General features: G+C 52.7%; 2 protein-coding genes across 2 annotated transcripts; both read left to right on the plus strand.

Moving 5' to 3' along the window:
- The first annotated feature begins 1,946 nt into the window (after positions 1-1,946).
- On the plus strand, positions 1,947-8,502 carry LOC141750450 (BPI fold-containing family B member 3-like). The gene is made up of 15 exons (XM_074605506.1): positions 1,947-2,043; positions 2,357-3,158; positions 3,509-3,613; positions 3,729-3,851; positions 4,215-4,278; positions 4,706-4,766; positions 5,152-5,231; positions 5,892-6,074; positions 6,244-6,297; positions 6,395-6,565; positions 6,957-7,024; positions 7,362-7,404; positions 7,916-7,979; positions 8,105-8,181; positions 8,431-8,502. Exons 1-15 carry the CDS (start codon positions 1,947-1,949, stop codon positions 8,500-8,502), a joined length of 2,064 nt encoding a protein of 687 aa, XP_074461607.1.
- Positions 8,503-10,253: 1,751 nt separating this feature from the next.
- On the plus strand, positions 10,254-18,439 carry LOC141750451 (BPI fold-containing family B member 4-like). The gene is made up of 18 exons (XM_074605507.1): positions 10,254-10,268; positions 10,774-10,801; positions 10,941-11,090; positions 11,777-11,896; positions 12,148-12,346; positions 12,911-13,015; positions 13,166-13,309; positions 13,894-13,954; positions 14,508-14,568; positions 14,886-14,977; positions 15,321-15,533; positions 15,780-15,833; positions 16,339-16,509; positions 16,702-16,769; positions 16,916-16,958; positions 17,608-17,671; positions 18,094-18,170; positions 18,309-18,439. Exons 1-18 carry the CDS (start codon positions 10,254-10,256, stop codon positions 18,330-18,332), a joined length of 1,689 nt encoding a protein of 562 aa, XP_074461608.1. The 3' UTR covers positions 18,333-18,439.
- The last annotated feature ends 157 nt before the right edge of the window (positions 18,440-18,596 follow it).

Consider the following 18,596-nt stretch of genomic DNA (forward strand, 5'->3'; position numbering starts at 1 on the left):
CAGCTCAGGGTATCTGTAAAGCCATGACACCCGATCGACACACCTTCTCATGGTGTCACTGTTCCTTCCCAATTCAATACCTGCTTTTCCTCAGTTATCAAATGGCTTATGAGCCATTCAGGTCACTGGACGGGCGCTGGTGGCTTTGATAAATGTTGGGTAAGGTCACAGTCTGCAGGCACAGAGGGATGGCAAGGCTGGGCATGTCCTGTTGGCCTGGACAGTGAATCCCCGGCTCTGTTGCTGTCTCCATGGTCTTTACATTGACAAAGGTGCTGCCTGGAGCTTCATTTATCCCGTAATGTGTGGCACATCCCACTGCATGGACTTACTGCAGGAGTAGAGGGCTCAGCACAGCAGCACTGAGAATTGTACAAGTACTTAACAGCGAAGGGGGCTCGGTATTTTGACACATTTTTCAGTCAAACCTCAGCTTTATTTGAAAAAAAAAAAAACCAACCCCGAAATATTTTATCAGGGCATGACTTTTCAGCCATGTCCACATCTTGACACGAGAGCAAGCCCGAAAGGCTGATGTACTAAACCAGGCGGCGGGGTGCGGACTGGCACCCAGAGCTGGCCGGGTCTGCCCCTGCACCTACCGGTTGTTGCTCAATGTTTTACCTAACTCCTAACATCTCTAAGGAAATATTTGCAGTGGGAGTCACCAGAAAACATACCATTGTTTGTTTTGCTCCCCAACAATTATTCTGGATGTCCCTGATGACATCGCTCGCCTCTTTCCTGCTGTAAAGCTCTATATATGAGGATGCTGGATGCAGGTCATCTTCAGAAGACAGGGACATCGGCTGGAGACAGCCTCGCGCTCAAGAGCTTGGTCAGGTAAGAGCAAACTTATTCCTTAAAAAGCATGCTTTTAGCTTCTGCTTCTACAGACCTGAATGCTTCCTAAAGAAGAATCCTTAATGTTTGTTTGGGAGTATTGGTTTTTTAACAAAAATTGTTATTCTCGCCTGCTGCCTGCCTGAATTATGCTTTGACAAGGGAAATGTGTGGTGGCTTTTACTATGAGTTTCTCAAGAAGAGACATGTATGTTCATTGTATTTGCAGTCCTTGAAGAAGAAAGGGTATTTCATGGTTTTCATAAACAATTATCACTTAAATTATTTTGGGTATAACTCGGTTAGCTGAGACAGATTTTTACCTAAGGTGAATTAGACCTCTCACGCTTGTTTTGATCCCTTTTTGATGTGCTATTTACATTTAAACAGATTTGGGGCAATGAAGTTCATTATGGTTCTTAAAAAAAAAAAAGCTACCTCAAGTTGTAGGTCCCGCAGCAGTATTTCAATGACACTGAAACTTTAAAAATTATTTTCTCCTTCTTACAATTCTAGCAAAAGGTGTTTTTATGCTGAGCCTCAGCTGTTTGATTTTTGGGCAGAAATCATGACATTCAAACAAGGAGATGTTCGCCTTATGGGTTATGTCAGTGCATTTGTCCTGTGCAGATGCCATTGCTTTTCTTTCTGTGACTAGAGCTGATTGTGTTGTCAGAAATGTCCTGTTTTCCCACCAAGCAGGATACAGGGTCTTGTTTCTCAGAGCAATTCCCACCCAGAACAGATGCTCCCCAGATCATCCAGATCAGTCACCCAACACTGCTCACAAGTTCTGTGGCATTAAAGGAGGAACAACCACTTGCTTTTCACTTGGCTGCTGTGACGGTTGGTCTTTGGAGCAACTATTGTTGAAGTTCTGGTTCCTCCTGCAGAAAAGTGCCATCAGGAGTTTTACTGTGCCCACCACCATGGTGAGGAGGTGGGAGAGATGCCAGCAGCTTCCTCTCTGATTTTGTCTTCCCTGACAGGCATTCCTCCTTTTTCTTTTCTCCATCCTCCTCTTTCCTCCCTCCGCTGGCTTGTGCTCACTGTCCCAGCATTGCACTGATGACAATCACTTTCCACAGTTATTTGGACCAAAGATGTCTGCCTTCTGGGCTGTTTTCCTCCTCTGCAGCCTGCTGACCCCTTCACAAGGACTTGGAATCATGGGCTTGATCCCTCAAGAAGTTGTAGATGGTAAGTGAATGGAAGAGACAGGATTTATCTTGAGACCAGTTCTGCTCTTTCTGTCTCTTGACCACGTTCAGAAAATCAGAAGCTGGTCCAGATCCATTCATCAGCGATGGCAATGCTGATAATTTGCATTTATAAAGCACACTGGAAATGGCACTGCAGATACTTTTCAGTGTCTGGTGCCACACCTCTATTGTATAAAGAGGGAAACAGAGGGACAGTGGAGGGGAAGGAACAGCCAGGTTGACACAGCATGCTTGTGTGCTGAGTCCATATAGCTCACAGTGACCTCTCATACTTTTTTCATATATTGCAGATCCACTGGCCAAACGTGACCTCCTGAAACTTCAAGGTGGTCCCCTTGGTGGCAATCTGCTCAGTGGTGTCCTTGAAAAAGATAGTCCTGTCAGCAGTCTCCTTGGCAGAAGCGGCGTCCTTGGCAGTCTCCTTGGCAAAGACGGTGCTGTTGGCAGTCTCCTGGGCAAAGATGGTGTGGTTGGCAGTCTCCTTGGCAAAGACGGTGCTGTTGGCAGTCTCCTGGGCAAAGATGGTGCCGTTGGCAGTCTCCTTGGCAAAGATGGTGCCGTTGGCAGTCTCCTGGGCAAAGATGGTGCTGTTGGCAGTCTCCTGGGCAAAGATGGTGCCATTGGCAGTCTCCTTGGCAAAGACGGTGCTGTTGGCAGTCTCCTGGGCAAAGATGGTGCTGTTGGCAGTCTCCTTGGCAAAGATGGTGCCGTTGGCAGTCTCCTTGGCAAAGATGGTGCTGTTGGCAGTCTCCTGGGCAAAGATGGTGTGCTTGGCAGTCTCCTTGGTGGAGATGGTGCCATTGGCAGTCTCCTGGGCAAAGATGGTGCTGTTGGCAGTCTCCTGGGCAAAGATGGTGTGGTTGGCGGTCTCCTTGGCGGAGATGGTGTCCTTGGCGGTCTCCTTGATAGAGATGGTGTCCTTGGTGCTCTCCTTGGCAGAGATGGTGTCCTTGACGTGCTCCTTGGCAAAGATGGTCTTGTTGATAGTCTCCTTGATACTGTCCTTGATATTCTCATTGGCAAAGGTGGTCTCCTTGGCAAAGATGGTCTCGTTGGCAATCTTCTTGGTGGAAATGGTGGAGATCTCACAGGGTGAGTAAGAATGGGAGATGGGTGTCCCTGAGCAGCCCTTGGTGCATCTGGGCCATCCTGGGGACAGGGCGCTCTGGTCTGGGGCCTGCTGTCTGAACACAGGGGGCGCCTTTTTTCCCATTCATAAACGAGGGTTCAGCTGTTGGCAGTTTCTGTATGTGGCTGCCATGCAAGCATGCCTTGTATGTGCTGTAGGCTGCTCCTGGGTGGTAGGGATCCCTGCTGACCCAGGGTGGAGATGACCCCAAGACCATGGCTCTGCAATCACCCACAGTGCTGGGGGCTGAGGGGACAGGGCATCCCCTGTACAAATGTGCTATTTACTGCCTTTTCCTTGTTTCAACCTCCAGGACAAAAATTGTGAACAACACCCTCCCCAAAGTAAGCCTGCGTTCCCTGCCAGGCTTTGGACACCAAGTGGGCTTCAACACCCAGCTGCTGGTCGAGAGCACCGGGTACGGCATGTCCGTCAGGGACATGGTTTGGGGCAGGAGAGGGGGTCACCATCGCTTTGGAAAGTAGGTGGCCACCAAGTTTCCTGAGCCCCGTGCTGTGTTTCCCCCCATACAGTGTGCCGGGCAGGGCGCTCTGCGTGCAAGTGGAAGCAGATGTGACCATGCTGGTCCAGGACAAAGGGGCATCTCTCCAGAACGATAAAGACTGCAAGATTTTCGACATAAATGTCCGTTTGAGGTAGGCATCCCTGTGAGGTCTGCATCCATGTGAGCAGGGTGCTCGTGGCCAGCACGTGGCCCCTGCGGCAGTGGGAAACCTTGGCACTGTTGGCCATCGAAGGCAGTACTTTTGCGCCTGAGGCTGTCAGCCTCAGAGGGGACCTGCCAACCTTTCTTTTACAACTTGGGCTCAAGAAAGAAGATTTCTGGGGTTGTGCTGGGACTGGGCTGGATTCAGAGGGCTTGGTTTTGGTAATATTTTGGCACTGAATATGGCCCTGGACAGTGCGAGTGAGGCCTCATGTTCCTGTTGTGCAAAGTACTTTTATTTTCCAGCCATTAATCTATGTCGCCTTTTATTTCCTATTTTTCTGTTACCCAGACCCAACGTGCCACTTCTGGAAGAGCCTTTAAAACGCCTCCTGAGTGATTCCCTGAGCGAGGTGGTAAGTCTGCAAAGCCATCTTCCTGCGAGCCGTCAGCACGGTGCAGGGCGGGCAGGGCGGGCAGTGGGGACAGGCTGCCCCCGTGGACGTGGCTGTTTGCTCAGCTGTGGGCTCAGCCGGGGCAGCCAGCCCGTCCTCCCCACCGGTGGACACCAGCCCCGTCGCCTGTGCCAGGCTCTGCCGGCGAACAGGTTTCTGAGACACGCGCTGGTTTTACTGAGCAAGTCTTGCCCAGGAGGAGAAACCCACCCTGGCTTAGAGGGGGACACTCGCCCACCTGATGCTGAGCGCTGCAGTGACGGGGCATCCCACCAAACCCTGCCCGGCAGCGGCTCCTGCAACTCCGGCAGAGCCAGTTTTTGCTACTCATGTTAACGCGATGTGGTGCCGTGGGTCCCGGGGCTCCAACTTTCCTCTGCCTCCCCAGGCGTGCAACATCATCAACGCCAGGCTCAATGTGGTGAGCTCCCTGCTCGGCTCCAGGACCCGTAAGTGCTGGCACCCCCCTTTCCCTCTGCTCCTGGGTGACCTCCTGCACTTAGGGTTGGTTGTTTTGGTTTTTTTTGGTTTTTTTTGTTTTTTTTTTTTTTTACATTGGGTAAATACAAATATTTTAACCACTTTTTAAAAACATAACTCTCAGCTCAAGCACAACATTCAGTTTCCCTTGCCCCAGAGCACACAATTTTGCCTGCAGAAAGCTACTTCAGGAACCAGTGCTTTTAGAGACATTTTTACTGCAAAATTGTGCTTCCCAGCGGCTTGTCCAGCTGGGAATGCTGTGAGGAGGAGCCACACTTGGTTCCAGTGTCTCTTGGGACTATGAGATTTGGGAGCAGCCCCCTTAAAAGCTTTCCTCCCTGTGTTCCACAGCCGCGCTCCCGCTCGGGGCGGTGGGAGATCTGCCCCCTTTTTCCATCATCAGTGGCGACGCTATCCAGCTGGATTTAAACGTAAGTGCCACCGCTTTCCCTGGCCCAAAACCCTTTGACTTGTTGAGTTTGGGTAATTCATCTGAAAGTGGTGGCTATTTGACAAAGGCTCCTCTTACCCCAGCTGTCTTCAGGACAGCATTTGCTGGAAGGTACTGATGAGTGTGGTCCAGCCGTGTCCGTATTAATGCCACCACTGGGTCTCTACCTTATTTTTTACTTGCTAATCCTTGAGGGTAGTATGAGCCAGATTGTCTTGACACTGCTTAATTAAGTACGGTTGTAGCGCTCTCATAGCTGTTAATCAGAAAAGCTTAATTTCATACAGGATCAGTGGTGACCATTCACAAGCAGGTTCCATTTATAAGCCGTTTGTAAAAGTTTGGTATGTAATTAATCAGGACCATAATCAGGCCAAAAATATTGGCCATGTGTCTTACTGCTCAGGAGACGTGATGATGTTTTAAAGAAAAAAAGGACTGTCTGTGCTAGAACAGTCTGAAGCAGCTGTATGTTTATTAAATATGTTAGTTTATTAAGTTTATTAAAATTATAAAGTTTATCAAAGTTGATTAACCCCATATGAGCCTCTCCGTGAGGTCCGTGGGTGGACAGGGTGCCCGGTGCCACCACAGTCCTCTGAGCCCCACCAACGTCCTTCCCCTGTTCTGTCCCCTGCAGCTCCTCGGTGGGGACGTGCAGGGCAGCGTGGTGGCCTCCACGCAGGGACCGCCGCTCACCGCCACCCTGCTGCTGGCCACCGGCCGCCCGCCGCGGCTCAGCCTCTCCCAGCGTGCCCTCAGCGACCTGCTGGAGACGGTCCAGGCGCAAGGAGCCTTCAACCTCAGCATAACCAACTCCATGGTGGGTCGCGATGCCCCTCTCCAGGGTTGTCTCAGGGTCCTGGCTGCTCTTGGGTGACCCAAGGTTGCTCCACCGCACGCTTGTATTTGTTCGTGGGGTCTGGCCAAGCCCAGTGAGGGCTTTGCACAAACCGTCCAGGCCACTGACGCTGCTGGTGCTGTTCCCACAGGTTCCCAATAGCATCTCGCTGTCCGCGTCTTCCCTTCTCCCGTTCATCCCTCAGGTCAGCCACCCTCTTCGTGTGCACTGATTTCCAACCCCACCACCCATCCCAGCCGTGCAAAGACCCCCTTGCCCTGACCTCTCCTTGCCCCCCACAGCTCGCCAGGATCCTCCCTGGCTCTCTGCCCCTGGAGCTGCGTGTGCAGGTGGCCAGCGAGCCGGTGGTGGCCGTGAGGGGCAGAAGAGCCACCGCCACCCTCAAAGCCTCCATTGATATCTTCAGTCCCCTCCTGCAGTCCTCCCAGACGCCCCTCTTCTCCTTCGACGCAGTGAGTGGGCTCCCGGGGGAACGAGACCTGCGACAGAGGGCGAGGAGTGAGCCTGGCTGTTCTCCAGCATCCCCTCGGCTTGTCCCTCCCTTAGCCGCGTAGTACTTGTACTTTGGAATTTACTACATTTTCAAATGGTGGTGCCCAGTCCTTTAAAAATGCTCATAACCAAGCGCAAGTGAAATGTTTAAGGAGTTACAGAAAATAAAGACAGGAAAGGTAAACCCCGGGGAGAGAGATACATGATGCCATCTGTCAAAAAATGTTATTTCTAGGCACAGACAGGTGTTTTTTCTCAGAATGGGTTATTTACAAATACTCTGGGTTTTCTTTTCAGTCTTGGGAGCTACACAGGGAAATAACCTCATTTTTTCTGTTGTTCTAATTTCAGGACATTGTTCTGAACATCATCCCGTTGGTCTCCGACGGCAAACTGCGAACCTCCCTGGCTCTCGACAGGTAGAGCCGAGCTTTATGGTCGCGGTGGGCAGGGAGGGGGCTCCACCTGGGGACCCTCCCGGGAGCACAACAAGTGATTGGGGAGTGCAATGTAGATGTGATAGAGATGTAAAGGGCTGCCGGCGCTTTCCTGCCTCTTCCCAACCCAACCTCAGACCAAGTGCACATCTGAAGTGATGAGAGAGTTGTAAAAAATTCACCCTGTTTTTGAAATCCTTGTATCTTTATGTGGATGAGACAAATTCCAGACCAAGGAAGGGTCTGAGCAGCGTTGGGAAAGCTGAAGGAGGGCTGCACCCAATGCACCCTGACTCTGCCTTGTTTTTATCTTTTGTAGCATCAACCTGACACGGGCACCCCTGAGACTCGACCCTCTCAGCGTAAGTGCTCGCTGCTTTGGATCGAGGCGTTGCAGCAAGCGATGCGGTGCCCAGAGACTCTGTGTAGGGGAGGGAGAACCAAAAACGCCAATTCTTTTTCGGTCTTCACGTTTCTTCTTCTCTTGGCAGAGGCCAGTCGTTGTCTGCCCTGCTGATCCCCTATGCCCTGTAGCAGTGACACTTGGATGTGTATGCTCACTCGTTGGCAGCGCACTGGGGGTGCTGGGAAGGGGGGAGGAATAATCAAGAAGGAATTACCCGAAAAGCATAGAATCATAGAGTCATAGAATTACCTAGGTTGGAAGGGACCTTTCAAAGCATGTCCCCATTTATGCCCCCACCCTCAGTCCTGGAAGAGTTTCACTGAAGGAAGCTCCCCAACCTTTGTGTTCTGCAGCTCCGAGCATCCTGCAGTGACAGAACTGCCTCGATAAGCCCAACATCACTCCGTTCATCCCAATAACTGTCACTCTCTTCATCAGACACTGACATGCGTCTTCTTCCCCTGCAGCTCTCCGCGCTCACAGGATGGTTCAAGCAAGTCCTTGGGGCTGCATACGTACCTGCCATTAACGGTACACCTGGGGTCTGGGTCCTCTCTTGTCTCAAACTGAGCTGGATTTGGGGTTCTCCCCCTTCTCTCGCTCCCTGTATTCAGGATTTTCCCCCCTTGATGAGATGCTTTCACTTATTTTTGCAGCTGCCTTGCGCCTGTCGGTCCCTCTGCCCAACGTTCTCAACACCAGCCTCAGGAATGCCAAAGTTGACATCACCGACGTAAGGATTCCGTTTCCCCTAGTGCTGCCTTCCCGGGAAGCGGGGGATGCGCTCACCCTCAGGCAGGGACCTGCAGAGCCCAAAGCCCCACACCACCCTGGCCGGCCCTATTTCCCACGGGCTGCTCCGGGTTTCCAGGAGATCCCTCTGCCAGTGTGGACCCACAAGAAAACCTCGCCTGGGATATAGGGAAGAGCTGGTGAAAGTCTGAATGAGAAAACTGAATAGTTTTTGCGTTGCTTTTTCCAGGCAGACAACTCTCCCGACACTGATCTGCAGAGATTCTGCTCGGGAGGACCCTCCACGCTCCTCACCGTCTGAGGCAGGCAATGCTTCCCGAGCCCCAAAACCCTATTTGTCTCTGCTGTCTCCCTCTTCATTTTCCCTTGAGCACTGCCCTGTGTTGTCACCATGGCCCGAGGGGGACAGGCGACCAGCTCTGGTCAGCCGGTCCTGGCATAGCGTGGCAGCAGGGTAGGGAAAGCTGCTTGACTGGTGGATGTTAGAGGGGGTTTTCTGTGGCCACTTTTAACATCCGTAGTCAGGAAGCAGAGCTCTTTCTTAGGCATAAATGTTGCTCTCGTATTGCTCTTTCAATAAAATCTTTCACTGCCTCAGTATTTCTCTCTCTGAATATTTATTTGACATGAGTTTCTGGCTGCCAGCACCCATTTGTCTCCGCCGTGTCCCTATGCCATATGGCCCAGGGACAGGCACCGCAGCCCCAAGAGGTGGCTGTACCTGTAGCCAACGAGGCGATACCTTGCAGAAAGCGTTTTTCAAGCCCAACCTGTGGCACAAGGTGTGAAACGGCAGCTCACACGGGAGCTGGAGTTTGGTGCACATGGGTGCACTGCCTGGCTGGGTGCCGCTCGTGTCAGACTGCTGAGGCGCAGAGGAGGTGCTCACTGTGCAATAACAGCACAGATTTAGCAAATCTGACATTTCCCACCCATTTGGAGCCCTTGCTGACAGGGAAGCAGCTCCTTGCTGGGCTCTCGTTTGCAGCATAGAATTGTCTAGCTTGGAAGGGACCTTTCAGATCATCTAATCCAACCATAAGGAGACCTTTGTGATCATCTAGTCCAACCAGGGTGTCCCACCCGGAGCCCGGTGATGTTTGTTGTGCAAGGCTCTGTACCAGGCACAGATAAATTGAGGTTACACCTCCCCCTGCTCCATCTATCAGTGTATTATCCCCTTATTGTGTAAGATGCACCAGGTTGTTAGCAGCACATTTTATCTCACAAAGGTATTAAGTGTTGAGGACAAAAGAGTCCTTATGGTCTGGAGCTGACGTGGGTCGGTGTGTCCCACCACACAGGGGCTTTTCTGAGGCTGAGTAAACACCGTCTGCTGGGAAGTGCCTGGTGGCTGCGGGGATGGGTGGGATGATCCTCAGGAACGGCTTCTCAGGTTGAGCACTAAAGGAGATAAAAACTTCTGGGTGCTTTCCTGGAGCCTCCCCAAGCGCTTGCTGGAAACTTGAAAAAGTACTCCGATATCATAGTTTGTGCGAGACAGCCTGAGTGCAAGTGTTAGTGGGGATTCGTCTGGAGTAAACTGGTTTTCCAACACAGTTCTCTTGGGGTCAGTGGCAGCTTCACGTGCCACAGCTCGCAGAGTCTTGAGCTCCTTCCCCTTTGGGCTCTTGGGTAACAGTGCTGCCCGATAACTGCGCATCCAATAACCTGTTGCTCAATGCTTTCCCCTGTTTTCCAAATCTTTATTTATATTGGAATATATTAAAACCACAAATGCTGCTTTATACGCTCAATCCAGCAGCCCAGCTTTTACAATTTAGGCATCTTTCCACTTTTTTCGCATCAGCTTCTCTATATAAGGGCTCACTGTTCCCACACGTTAAAGCAGAGGTGCCTATGGACCGCTGCAAGGTCTCCCCTTGACCAAGAGCTGAGCACTGAAGACCAAAGCCAGGCTTTGAAATTTGGGATAAAGCAGGTAAATAAGGTCAAAATAACCGTACGGGGTGTTGCAAGCTTGGGGGGACAGAGCTACCAGTTCACCTACAAGCCTTGCAACATACTCCGGTGATCAAGAAAATCCCAACCATGGGAGAAATGCAGGTAAGTAATTCTAGTTTATATTTAGTGACTAGCCTGAAAAAAAGTCAGAAAAGACGGTTGCTATAGTAAAATGAAAACCCTTCTCTGAAGAAAAACCCATTCATTTGACGCAAAAGTTAGGGATTTTTTTGGTGTTGCAATATCCTCTTAAGGTTGTTACTATTATCTTTATTGTTACAAGGTTAAAACGTGCCATTTTCAAAAGAAAGGCTTCGTTCCAAATGCTAGTTGCTTGTGTAATCGCACCATTAATTTGCATACCCATTTACAGGGTGGCTATTAGCGAGGGGAGCTCAGTGTAGTCTATAGGTTATGAGTAACAATTTCATACTGTAAGTTTAAAATCATGTCACGGTGACCAGGGATGGAAAGGAGCAGGTTGCCCGGGGTGGCCGTAAATAGGAATAAGCAAACAAGTGCTGGGGTTGTGGAGAAGCCGGCTGAAAAAGTCCCTGCAGATGTGTGTATGGACGCTCTCCTCTTCCCCCGCTCTGTGTGTGTCCAGATCTATTTGCCGAATGTTGCTCTAACTCGTGAACTGTTTTTGTCCTCCTAAAGCTCATCTTTTCTATTCACTGAGAAATTTCCACCCAGCTTGAAGTATCCAACTCCTCTTCATCTCCAGGGGATCGCCCAGCCTGGTTCCACTCTTTTCCTGTTGTCCTCCCCCAGGTCCTGCCAACATCCACAGTGCTTCCAGCCAAGAAGGAGACACCATGCCACCGGCTCTGGGCATTGCTCTCTTGTATGCCCTGCTGACCCCATCACTAAGCCAGGCAAAAGATGCCGTCCTCAGGCTCAACAAAGGTGTTTTAAGTGATGGTGAGTCACTCTGCCTCCTTGTAGAGGGACCCCGGGAATAGCACCCAGCTGTGGTCCTCGAGGGTTGACGTGACGGTACCAGCACAGCCCCATCAGCTGGGAAGGGAGGGGAATTGCAGATGGAAGGGGAAGGGCACGAGGCTTGCCTGCAAACCTTCCCCTCCAAATTGAACCTGGAGTCATTTTTCAATGTAATTAAAATTTCAACTGGCCAGGCTCCTAAAAGGAGAAGGACATTGCTCGTGTGGGGTATTGCCCCTCCTAGGGGCCTGCACCGCTCAGGAGGTGCGAGCCACACAGCACCACAATTATCTCACATTTAGGATTTATCGGTGCCCATCCCTTTTTGTGCCACACCTTTTGCTGTCTTTCTGGTGCGGAGGCAAACAGATTCCCCCACGCTGCTTTACACAGGTCTTGACATGATGCCTCTTGTCCTGGATCCCCAAACCTTTTTTTGTTGCGTCATATACGGGGAAAAAACTGGCAGCAGATAGTTAGGGACTGGGATAGGCAGCGATGGTAACGGAGGGCACACACCCCTCGACAACCCATGCTTGAGGAGCACGATGAGTAACAGTGCGGGCAGGGGGCTGCAGCCTTCGAGCTGGTCTCTCCTTGAAGGCTGCAGTGGTGGCCAGGGAGGCAGCTCTGCCTCGCAGGCTGATGGTGGGCGATGTTTCCAGCTCTTACAGGCTCCCTCAGGCAAGGCAATGTCCTCCAAGGTGCCCTCGGAGAGGTGCCGCTCGGAAGCGGACGTCCTGGCACAGATGGAAGCAGAGACCTGTTGGGTGGCCTTGGAGGAGGTCTCCTTGGTGGTGGTGGCGGCGGCGGCGGTGGTGGTCTGCTTGGTGGTATTACTGGTGGTTTGCTGGGTGGCGGCGGTGGTGGGCTGCTGGGGGGGCTGACTGGTGGGCTGCATGGTGGAAGGGGTGATGCCAGCGGTGGCTTGCTGGGTGGAGAGAGTGGTGGAGGTGCTTACGGGGGGGGCCCAGAAACCGTCCCAGAGGCTGGCCGGCAGCTGGTGATGATGTCCCCAGGGATGGCATCCCCACAGGGGTTGCCGGAGAAGAGCTGGGACAAGGAGGTCTGCTTGGTGATGGAGGTCTCCTCGGCATGGCAGGGATCCTCGGTGGCCCTGGTGGCATTCTTGGCAGAGGAGGGCTTCTGGGCAACAGAGGGCTGCTGGGAGGCGGTGACCTGCTCGGCATCCTCGGGGAAGGCGGCTTGCTCAGCACCGTCCAGGGGCTCACCGGGTAAGGACAGCACCGGTCGGGGTCCTTGCAGGGCGGGGGGAACCTCAGAGCTGTTTGGGAGGAGCAATGGTGATGCTTCAGTAGATGCTCAGATCTGTTTTGGAGCTGATGCTTTGAGATAAACGCTGCCTGGAAGTCCCGCCAGGTTTGCATCGCTGGCTGCAAAAGAGCTTCTTGACCTACATGGGGAAAGTTAAAGGAAACAGTAGTTGGAAGGCACTCGCCCGTAGAGGGTGCACCAAACCACATATTGGCCCCAGGCAGCCAGTGCCACCATTGCCAAACCAATACTCACTTTTTTGCAACTGTCCCATTTTAACTCTTATTCGAAGCCCAGTGCCAAGCAGAAGCAGAAGCACATGCAATAATAAGGCAACTCGAACAAAGCTTCTGATAAAACTGGAAAATAACTGAGAAAACTTCATGTCTTTTACCATTTCTTGTCTAAATAGCCTCTGACTTGCCCACCCCTGGAGCAGTGGTTTTGTGTGAGCAGCTGAGCTGGGTGGTGGGGTGCTGGCCTCAGAGCCATCACTCCTGGTGTCCCCCTCACTGTCCCTGCAGGCTGAGGATCGTGGACCTGACGCTCCCCAGGGTGTCCCTGCGGCTCCTGCCTGGCATCGGCGTACACCTCAACCTCTACACCCAGGTGGCCCTCAATGGCAAGTGGTAGGTTGGGCTGGTGTTGATGGCAATGCCAGCTGTGTCCCCGGACCCGGTGGAAGTGCCATCACAAGGTGTATCTCCAAGGGGGGACACTGCTCCTGTTAACTGGGAAGAGGCTGCTCCTCTGAAGGTCGCTCCCTTGCCCTTGCACAGCCTCCTGGGTTTGCTCGACGTCGCAGTGGAAGTCAACATCACAGCAAGGGTGAGGCTAACCATGGACGGCACGGGCTACCCCAAACTGGTGACAGAAAGATGCGATACCCTGCTTGGTGGCATTAAAGTCAGACTCCTGAGAGGGTGAGTAACGGAGGTGTCTTCCTCTGCCAGCATGAGCCACCTCGCTATCGGGCTCTGCTGGCCTCCAGCCCACGCCTGCAGAATGGTGAACGCACGAGGTCATTTCCCCGTTGCACAGTGACTCTGACACCAGCAGCCACCGTCCCTGCAGATGACAGTTGCTCACTGTCCGCGTCACAGGGGTGAGCAAAGGGCTGCTGGTGGTGGTGGTCCCCGTGCGCCCCTCGTGCAGCCACAGTAAATGGGCACCTTGTCCCAGAGGGCTGGGACATTGCACGGGGTCTTCTGAGACGTAAGCACTTGGTATGTAAATTACAGAGACCACTTGGGCTGAGGTTGTTTCTGCTCATTTAAGAAGACTATACACTAGTAGATAAAAGGCAGCAATAAATTTCCCACCGGCTATTTTGGGATGCAAATTACACTTATCTCATGCAAAATCCAAGCATACACGATGCACTTTGCTGCTGCAATTGCCTTGCTCCGGGAGGTCTGCGCTCCGCGCTATTCACCGGGAATTGTTTAACAAGACCCATTTACTTTGCAGCAGGCTTTTTTCATGGTGCTCCTTTATTTTTCCACAGCCTGCTCCCAATTGTGGATAATTTATTGGCAAGTGTCCTGAACAGACTTCTTCCTAATATGGTAAGTCGGAAAAAAACTCCACCCCAGAAAGAAGCTGTGAGTCCAAAAAGCTGCGGAGCAGCTCCCCACGGCATCGCTCCTGTCCCAGAGGGGGAGCACGGCCACTGTCCCGGGGCTGCTGCATCCACCTGCCCACCCAGTGGACTGTGATTAGTGGGGGACACGTGCCACACCTCCACCTGCTTGGGAGAAGCTTCTCCCTTCTTCAAAATGCAAGGTCAGTGGGCCCGGTGCAGGTGCCTGGGAGCTTTTAATGATGCCCTGGACCATGTTATGGGCTAATTGAATCTCTCCTCCCTCCTGGAAAGCCTCAGGGTCTCTCCAGCCACCCTACATGGGCTCCTCAGACCCAGTCCTAACCCTCCTTATCCAACAAAGGGCAAAGTGCCCAGGGCCAGATGCAGAGCTGGTGCAGCCTCAGCAGCGCTGTGGAGTCACCAGTGGGGACTGCCATCCCATGCACCTGGTGCTCCCGTCCCCGGGGAAAGCTGGGCTGCGTGTCCTTGTCCAGCTCCGAATGAAGGTCCTTACCGTCCCTCCCCAACTCTTACAGCTCTGCCCGGTGGTCGACGTTGCCCTGGGACTCGTCAACGACCAGCTGGGTCTTGTGAACTGTAAGTACTGGGTGGGTCCCATACCTTGCCCCTCGTGTCACCTCTGCTCTGGCCGTGCAAGGACTGTGACACTTTCCCCCCACTGCCGTGCCCCAGCATGGCTGGATGGCTGGAGGGATTCTCTCCCCTCCCCAGATCTCCCCTCTCCCCATCTCTAATCGCGAACAGAAGGACCCCTAGATGGATAAGGCTGATCATCAATGGTGGCTGCTCTAAGCCTACCTGCGAGCCAGGGCTCTTCTGGAAGAAGAGCTGTGGGCAGGGGAGGAGGCATTTGCCCCAGTGGGAAATTGCTGAGTTACTTTTTCTCCCCCCAGCACTGGTGCCCCTGGGTTTGCTGGGCAGTATCCAGTACACCGTGTCCAGTCTTCCCCTGGTAACCGGCCAGTTCCTTGAGGTAGACTTGAACGTAAGTTCTGCATCTTCTTCTTCCACCTATGTTCAAGGGGTGGGATATTTCACTTAGGTTTTTGAAGGTCTCCTGGGTCACGTAAACCTGAGCAGTGAGCTCCAAGGTCGCTGTGAAAAGCTTTGTGAGGTCCCGCTTGGAGCCCTGCTCTTTGCTGCTGCCACCGTCACGGGAGAACGCAGTGGGGTTTGCATTTCCTGAAATTCTGGAGAAGGAAGTGTCACGGGGCCTGACTTGGCGCGGCCGTGCGTGCAGCGATTTCGCACTGAAGGAACATGAAGTTAACCGTAAAGGCAAATATTGCAAACATTTTGGGTTTTGTTTCCTTCCCCTGTAACTCCAGACTGTCGTCAGGCAAGTGGCAGGAGGCCTGGTGGACTATCCGCTGGGAAAGCCAGAAACTGTCCTCACACCACCACGGGTCCCCATGCCACCCCTGCCACCGATGGAGGACACCAGTTCCTCCCAGCTGTGCCTCTCTGTGAACTTCCTCAGCTCGGTGCTGTCTGTCCTGCAGAAGGAGGGTGCCCTGGACCTGGACATCTCCACTGGCATGGTGAGTGGGGAGCATGGCCAACCTGCTAGGTTTGGAAGGACTCAGGGCTGTCAGCCATGCAGACTGGTCCCACCATGCAATGTCTCAGTTCTTCTGTACCATTTATCAAGGTCTCTGCTATCTTTGAGTTGAAAAACACCAATGAGAGACCATGTGGTAAAAGCCTCAGGTGTGCTGCTGGTGAAAGCAAGTATCTGCTGAAAACTGGTACACAGATGTGCAGCATTTCTCTCTTCTCTGTCACAGTTTCCTGAGCTCCCACCACTAACAACATCAACCCTTGGAGCCCTGGTTCCTGCGGTGAGTCCTGATTCCCCCTTGCACTGCAAGTAACCCAGTCAGAGTAGCAGCGTCCAGGGCAGGTCTCCTTGTCCCTTCCTCCTCAAAGGCACCATCCCAGGTGTTCATGGACTTGAACGAGCTCTGACTTATGTCCAAAACTGGAAACTACAGCAGTCCAGAGCTCAGTTTGTCCCCCCATCCTCTGCGTCATTCCTGGGTCACAGAGGAGCCTTGCAGCCGCTCTGTCTGCCTGGATGTGGGGCTGTCTGTGGTCCTCCAACAGGGATGAGATGTTCTCAGTGGGCCTCAGGGTGTCCACAGGGCTGAGCTCACAGCTAGCTTGACTTCACTTCAGCCAGTTGAGATACAGACTTGTTGGGCTGGAGCAGTTCAGGATCAGATTTGCCCCCAGGAGCAGCACCATGCAAATGCTGCTGGAGTAGGCAGCCTGCTCTGTGGTTCCTGCTTACAGCAGCATTTGTGCTCCTGCCAGCAGAAACTTTCCGTTTTTGGTTGTTGACAGGTTTTGAAGGCATACCCTGAGTCACATGAATTGCTGCTGAAAATTGCAGTCCCTGAAGCACCGGTGGTGACCTTAAAGAAAAATAAAGGTGTGATCCAGCTCACGGCTACAGCAGAGGTGATGGTGATCCACCCAGATGATGTCCAGAAGTCTCTCTGCCTTCTGAATATCGTATGTATGAAGGAACAACCCTTCAGAACCCTTCAGCCCTGCAGAAATTCCTCTTGCAGTTTCCCCCGTCCCGCACAGTGGGTGAGGGGGTGCCAGTAGATGGGACCTGCACCCAATGGGACATGGCTGGGCTGCAGGCTGGGCAAGGGCTACAGGAGCCAACTCTGCCCTGACCTCTCTGTTTGACCACAGGACACCTCCTTGCTGGCCCAGTTTTCAGTCGAGGACAACAAGCTGAAGATCAGCGTCAGCCTGGAGAAGTAGGACACTGGTTGTCTTCTGGGGGGGTGGCCAGCAGTGGCCATGGATGTGGGACCTCCTGGGTTGTGTGACAATGAGGGCATTGACAAGACTGGGTCATCAGAGGAGCTGCTTGGATTTTACTCACCTCTGCTTCCTCCTACAGGGCTGATCTCTCCTTGGTGTCCTCGTCTGTCGGTGGTTTTGATGTAAGAACACGCGCAGCCTCAGTAACACGTGAAATCTATTGCAGAAAGTAAAGTGCTGATAGATACCGGCTGGGGAGAAATAAGGGCCAATTACGGTGTAACAGTTGTGTCATATTTTTAGTAGCACCTTTCTTTCATCTCTGGAGATGGATTTTTTTTTCATGGATGACCTATGAGCAATTTTCAGAAAAAATCCTCACTGAGAGGGAGAGGTTTTGGTTGCACAGGGAACTGTAGGACATCCTGCACATGCCCATGCCGTCCTCTTGGAGTACTCTGGGGGAGGCTTATCCTGGTGCCTCGAAGGTGACAATGTCAAAAGTCAGGAGGAATCCTGGAGGATCCCTGCAGATAGAGCACATTTGGTTTCCAGAGGTGGTTACTGCAGGCAGCTTTAATGCCAGCAGGAAGGGACCTGTGGCATGGCATTAATTTGGGACTAAAAATTGGCCATAGAATGCCTAAAGTCCAATTTCTGTGAAATGGTGAGTTTGCATTAGATGGCTGTGGAGCTGGAGCACCAAGGGTTCAGGTTGTGTGTAGCTGGTGTGACTGGAGCATCCCCACGTGCCCGAGGACAGGGGGAGGCCGGGCTGACCAGGGGACCAGGACCAGTGGTGGCACTAAGCGACCCCTCTCCGTGTTGCAGGTCTCATTCCTGGGGATGCTTGTTGGCCAGATTTTTGATGTTGCCTTCCTGCCTGCAATGAACGGTGAGGAAGCTCTTGTGCCTTGTCCGTGTATTCACGTGTGCTAGACTGTAACTTTGCGAGGAGTTTCTGCAGGTGTAGCTCACCTCGCCGCATAGAACGGGAGCCAGCGGGACCAACCTGCACTGATGGGGGGAGGCTCGTTTCAGGCAGCAGCGTTTTGTCGGGAGGAGAACCCGCACATCACAAAACAGGGGCCCCGCAGTCCCCTCGGCGGGGCTGCCCCCATCTGCTGCTTTTGCTTATGCGAGCAGGAGAAAATGACAATATGTTTTGCCAAAGCACTAAGTGCCACGACACAAAGCCTTTCCGGAGAGCTCTACACTTGCAGAGGGAGGGGTTTGCACACAGGGAGGATGGAGTTGAGGACAAAGCCCCAGGCAGAAGCTCGGCAATGCTGAGCTGGGCTGGCTTGTGACCCACAGGTGTGCTGGGAGCAGGGGTTCCCCTGCCCAGGCTGCTGAACATTGACTTCACCAACGCGGACGTCGATGTCATCGAAGTAAGTGCCTGTTCCACGCCCTGAGGTTCCCCCACCAGCACCTCGCCTCCGCTCCAGAGCAAGGGCAGTGCCTGTTGCTTCTGTGGAGGATGTTGAGAGAGGGAAGGTAACCCCATGGTAACCCCTTTGCTTCACCAGGACCTCATTGTGCTGTCTGCGTGAGCCTGGGACTCTGAGCTGGGAAGGGACCTCCCGGTTTTCCCTGTCCACCCTCGGAGGGGTGGGAGCCCAGCCTGCCCAAAGGATGCTCCACCGCATTTCTCTTTGTGCCTAACACAGCCAAAAAGCAGCTTGGTCTTTCCCTTGCAAATATTGCATCCTGCCTACATTGCTTGGAACAGAAGGAACACAGGTGGATTTTGCCTCCAAACGATGTATTTTGGACTCTCTTGTGGATGCTCAGAAGGATGCGGGTGTATTTTGCAT

This window comes from Larus michahellis, chromosome 12 (genome assembly GCF_964199755.1).
Source record: "Larus michahellis chromosome 12, bLarMic1.1, whole genome shotgun sequence".
Lineage (NCBI taxonomy): Eukaryota > Metazoa > Chordata > Aves > Charadriiformes > Laridae > Larus > Larus michahellis.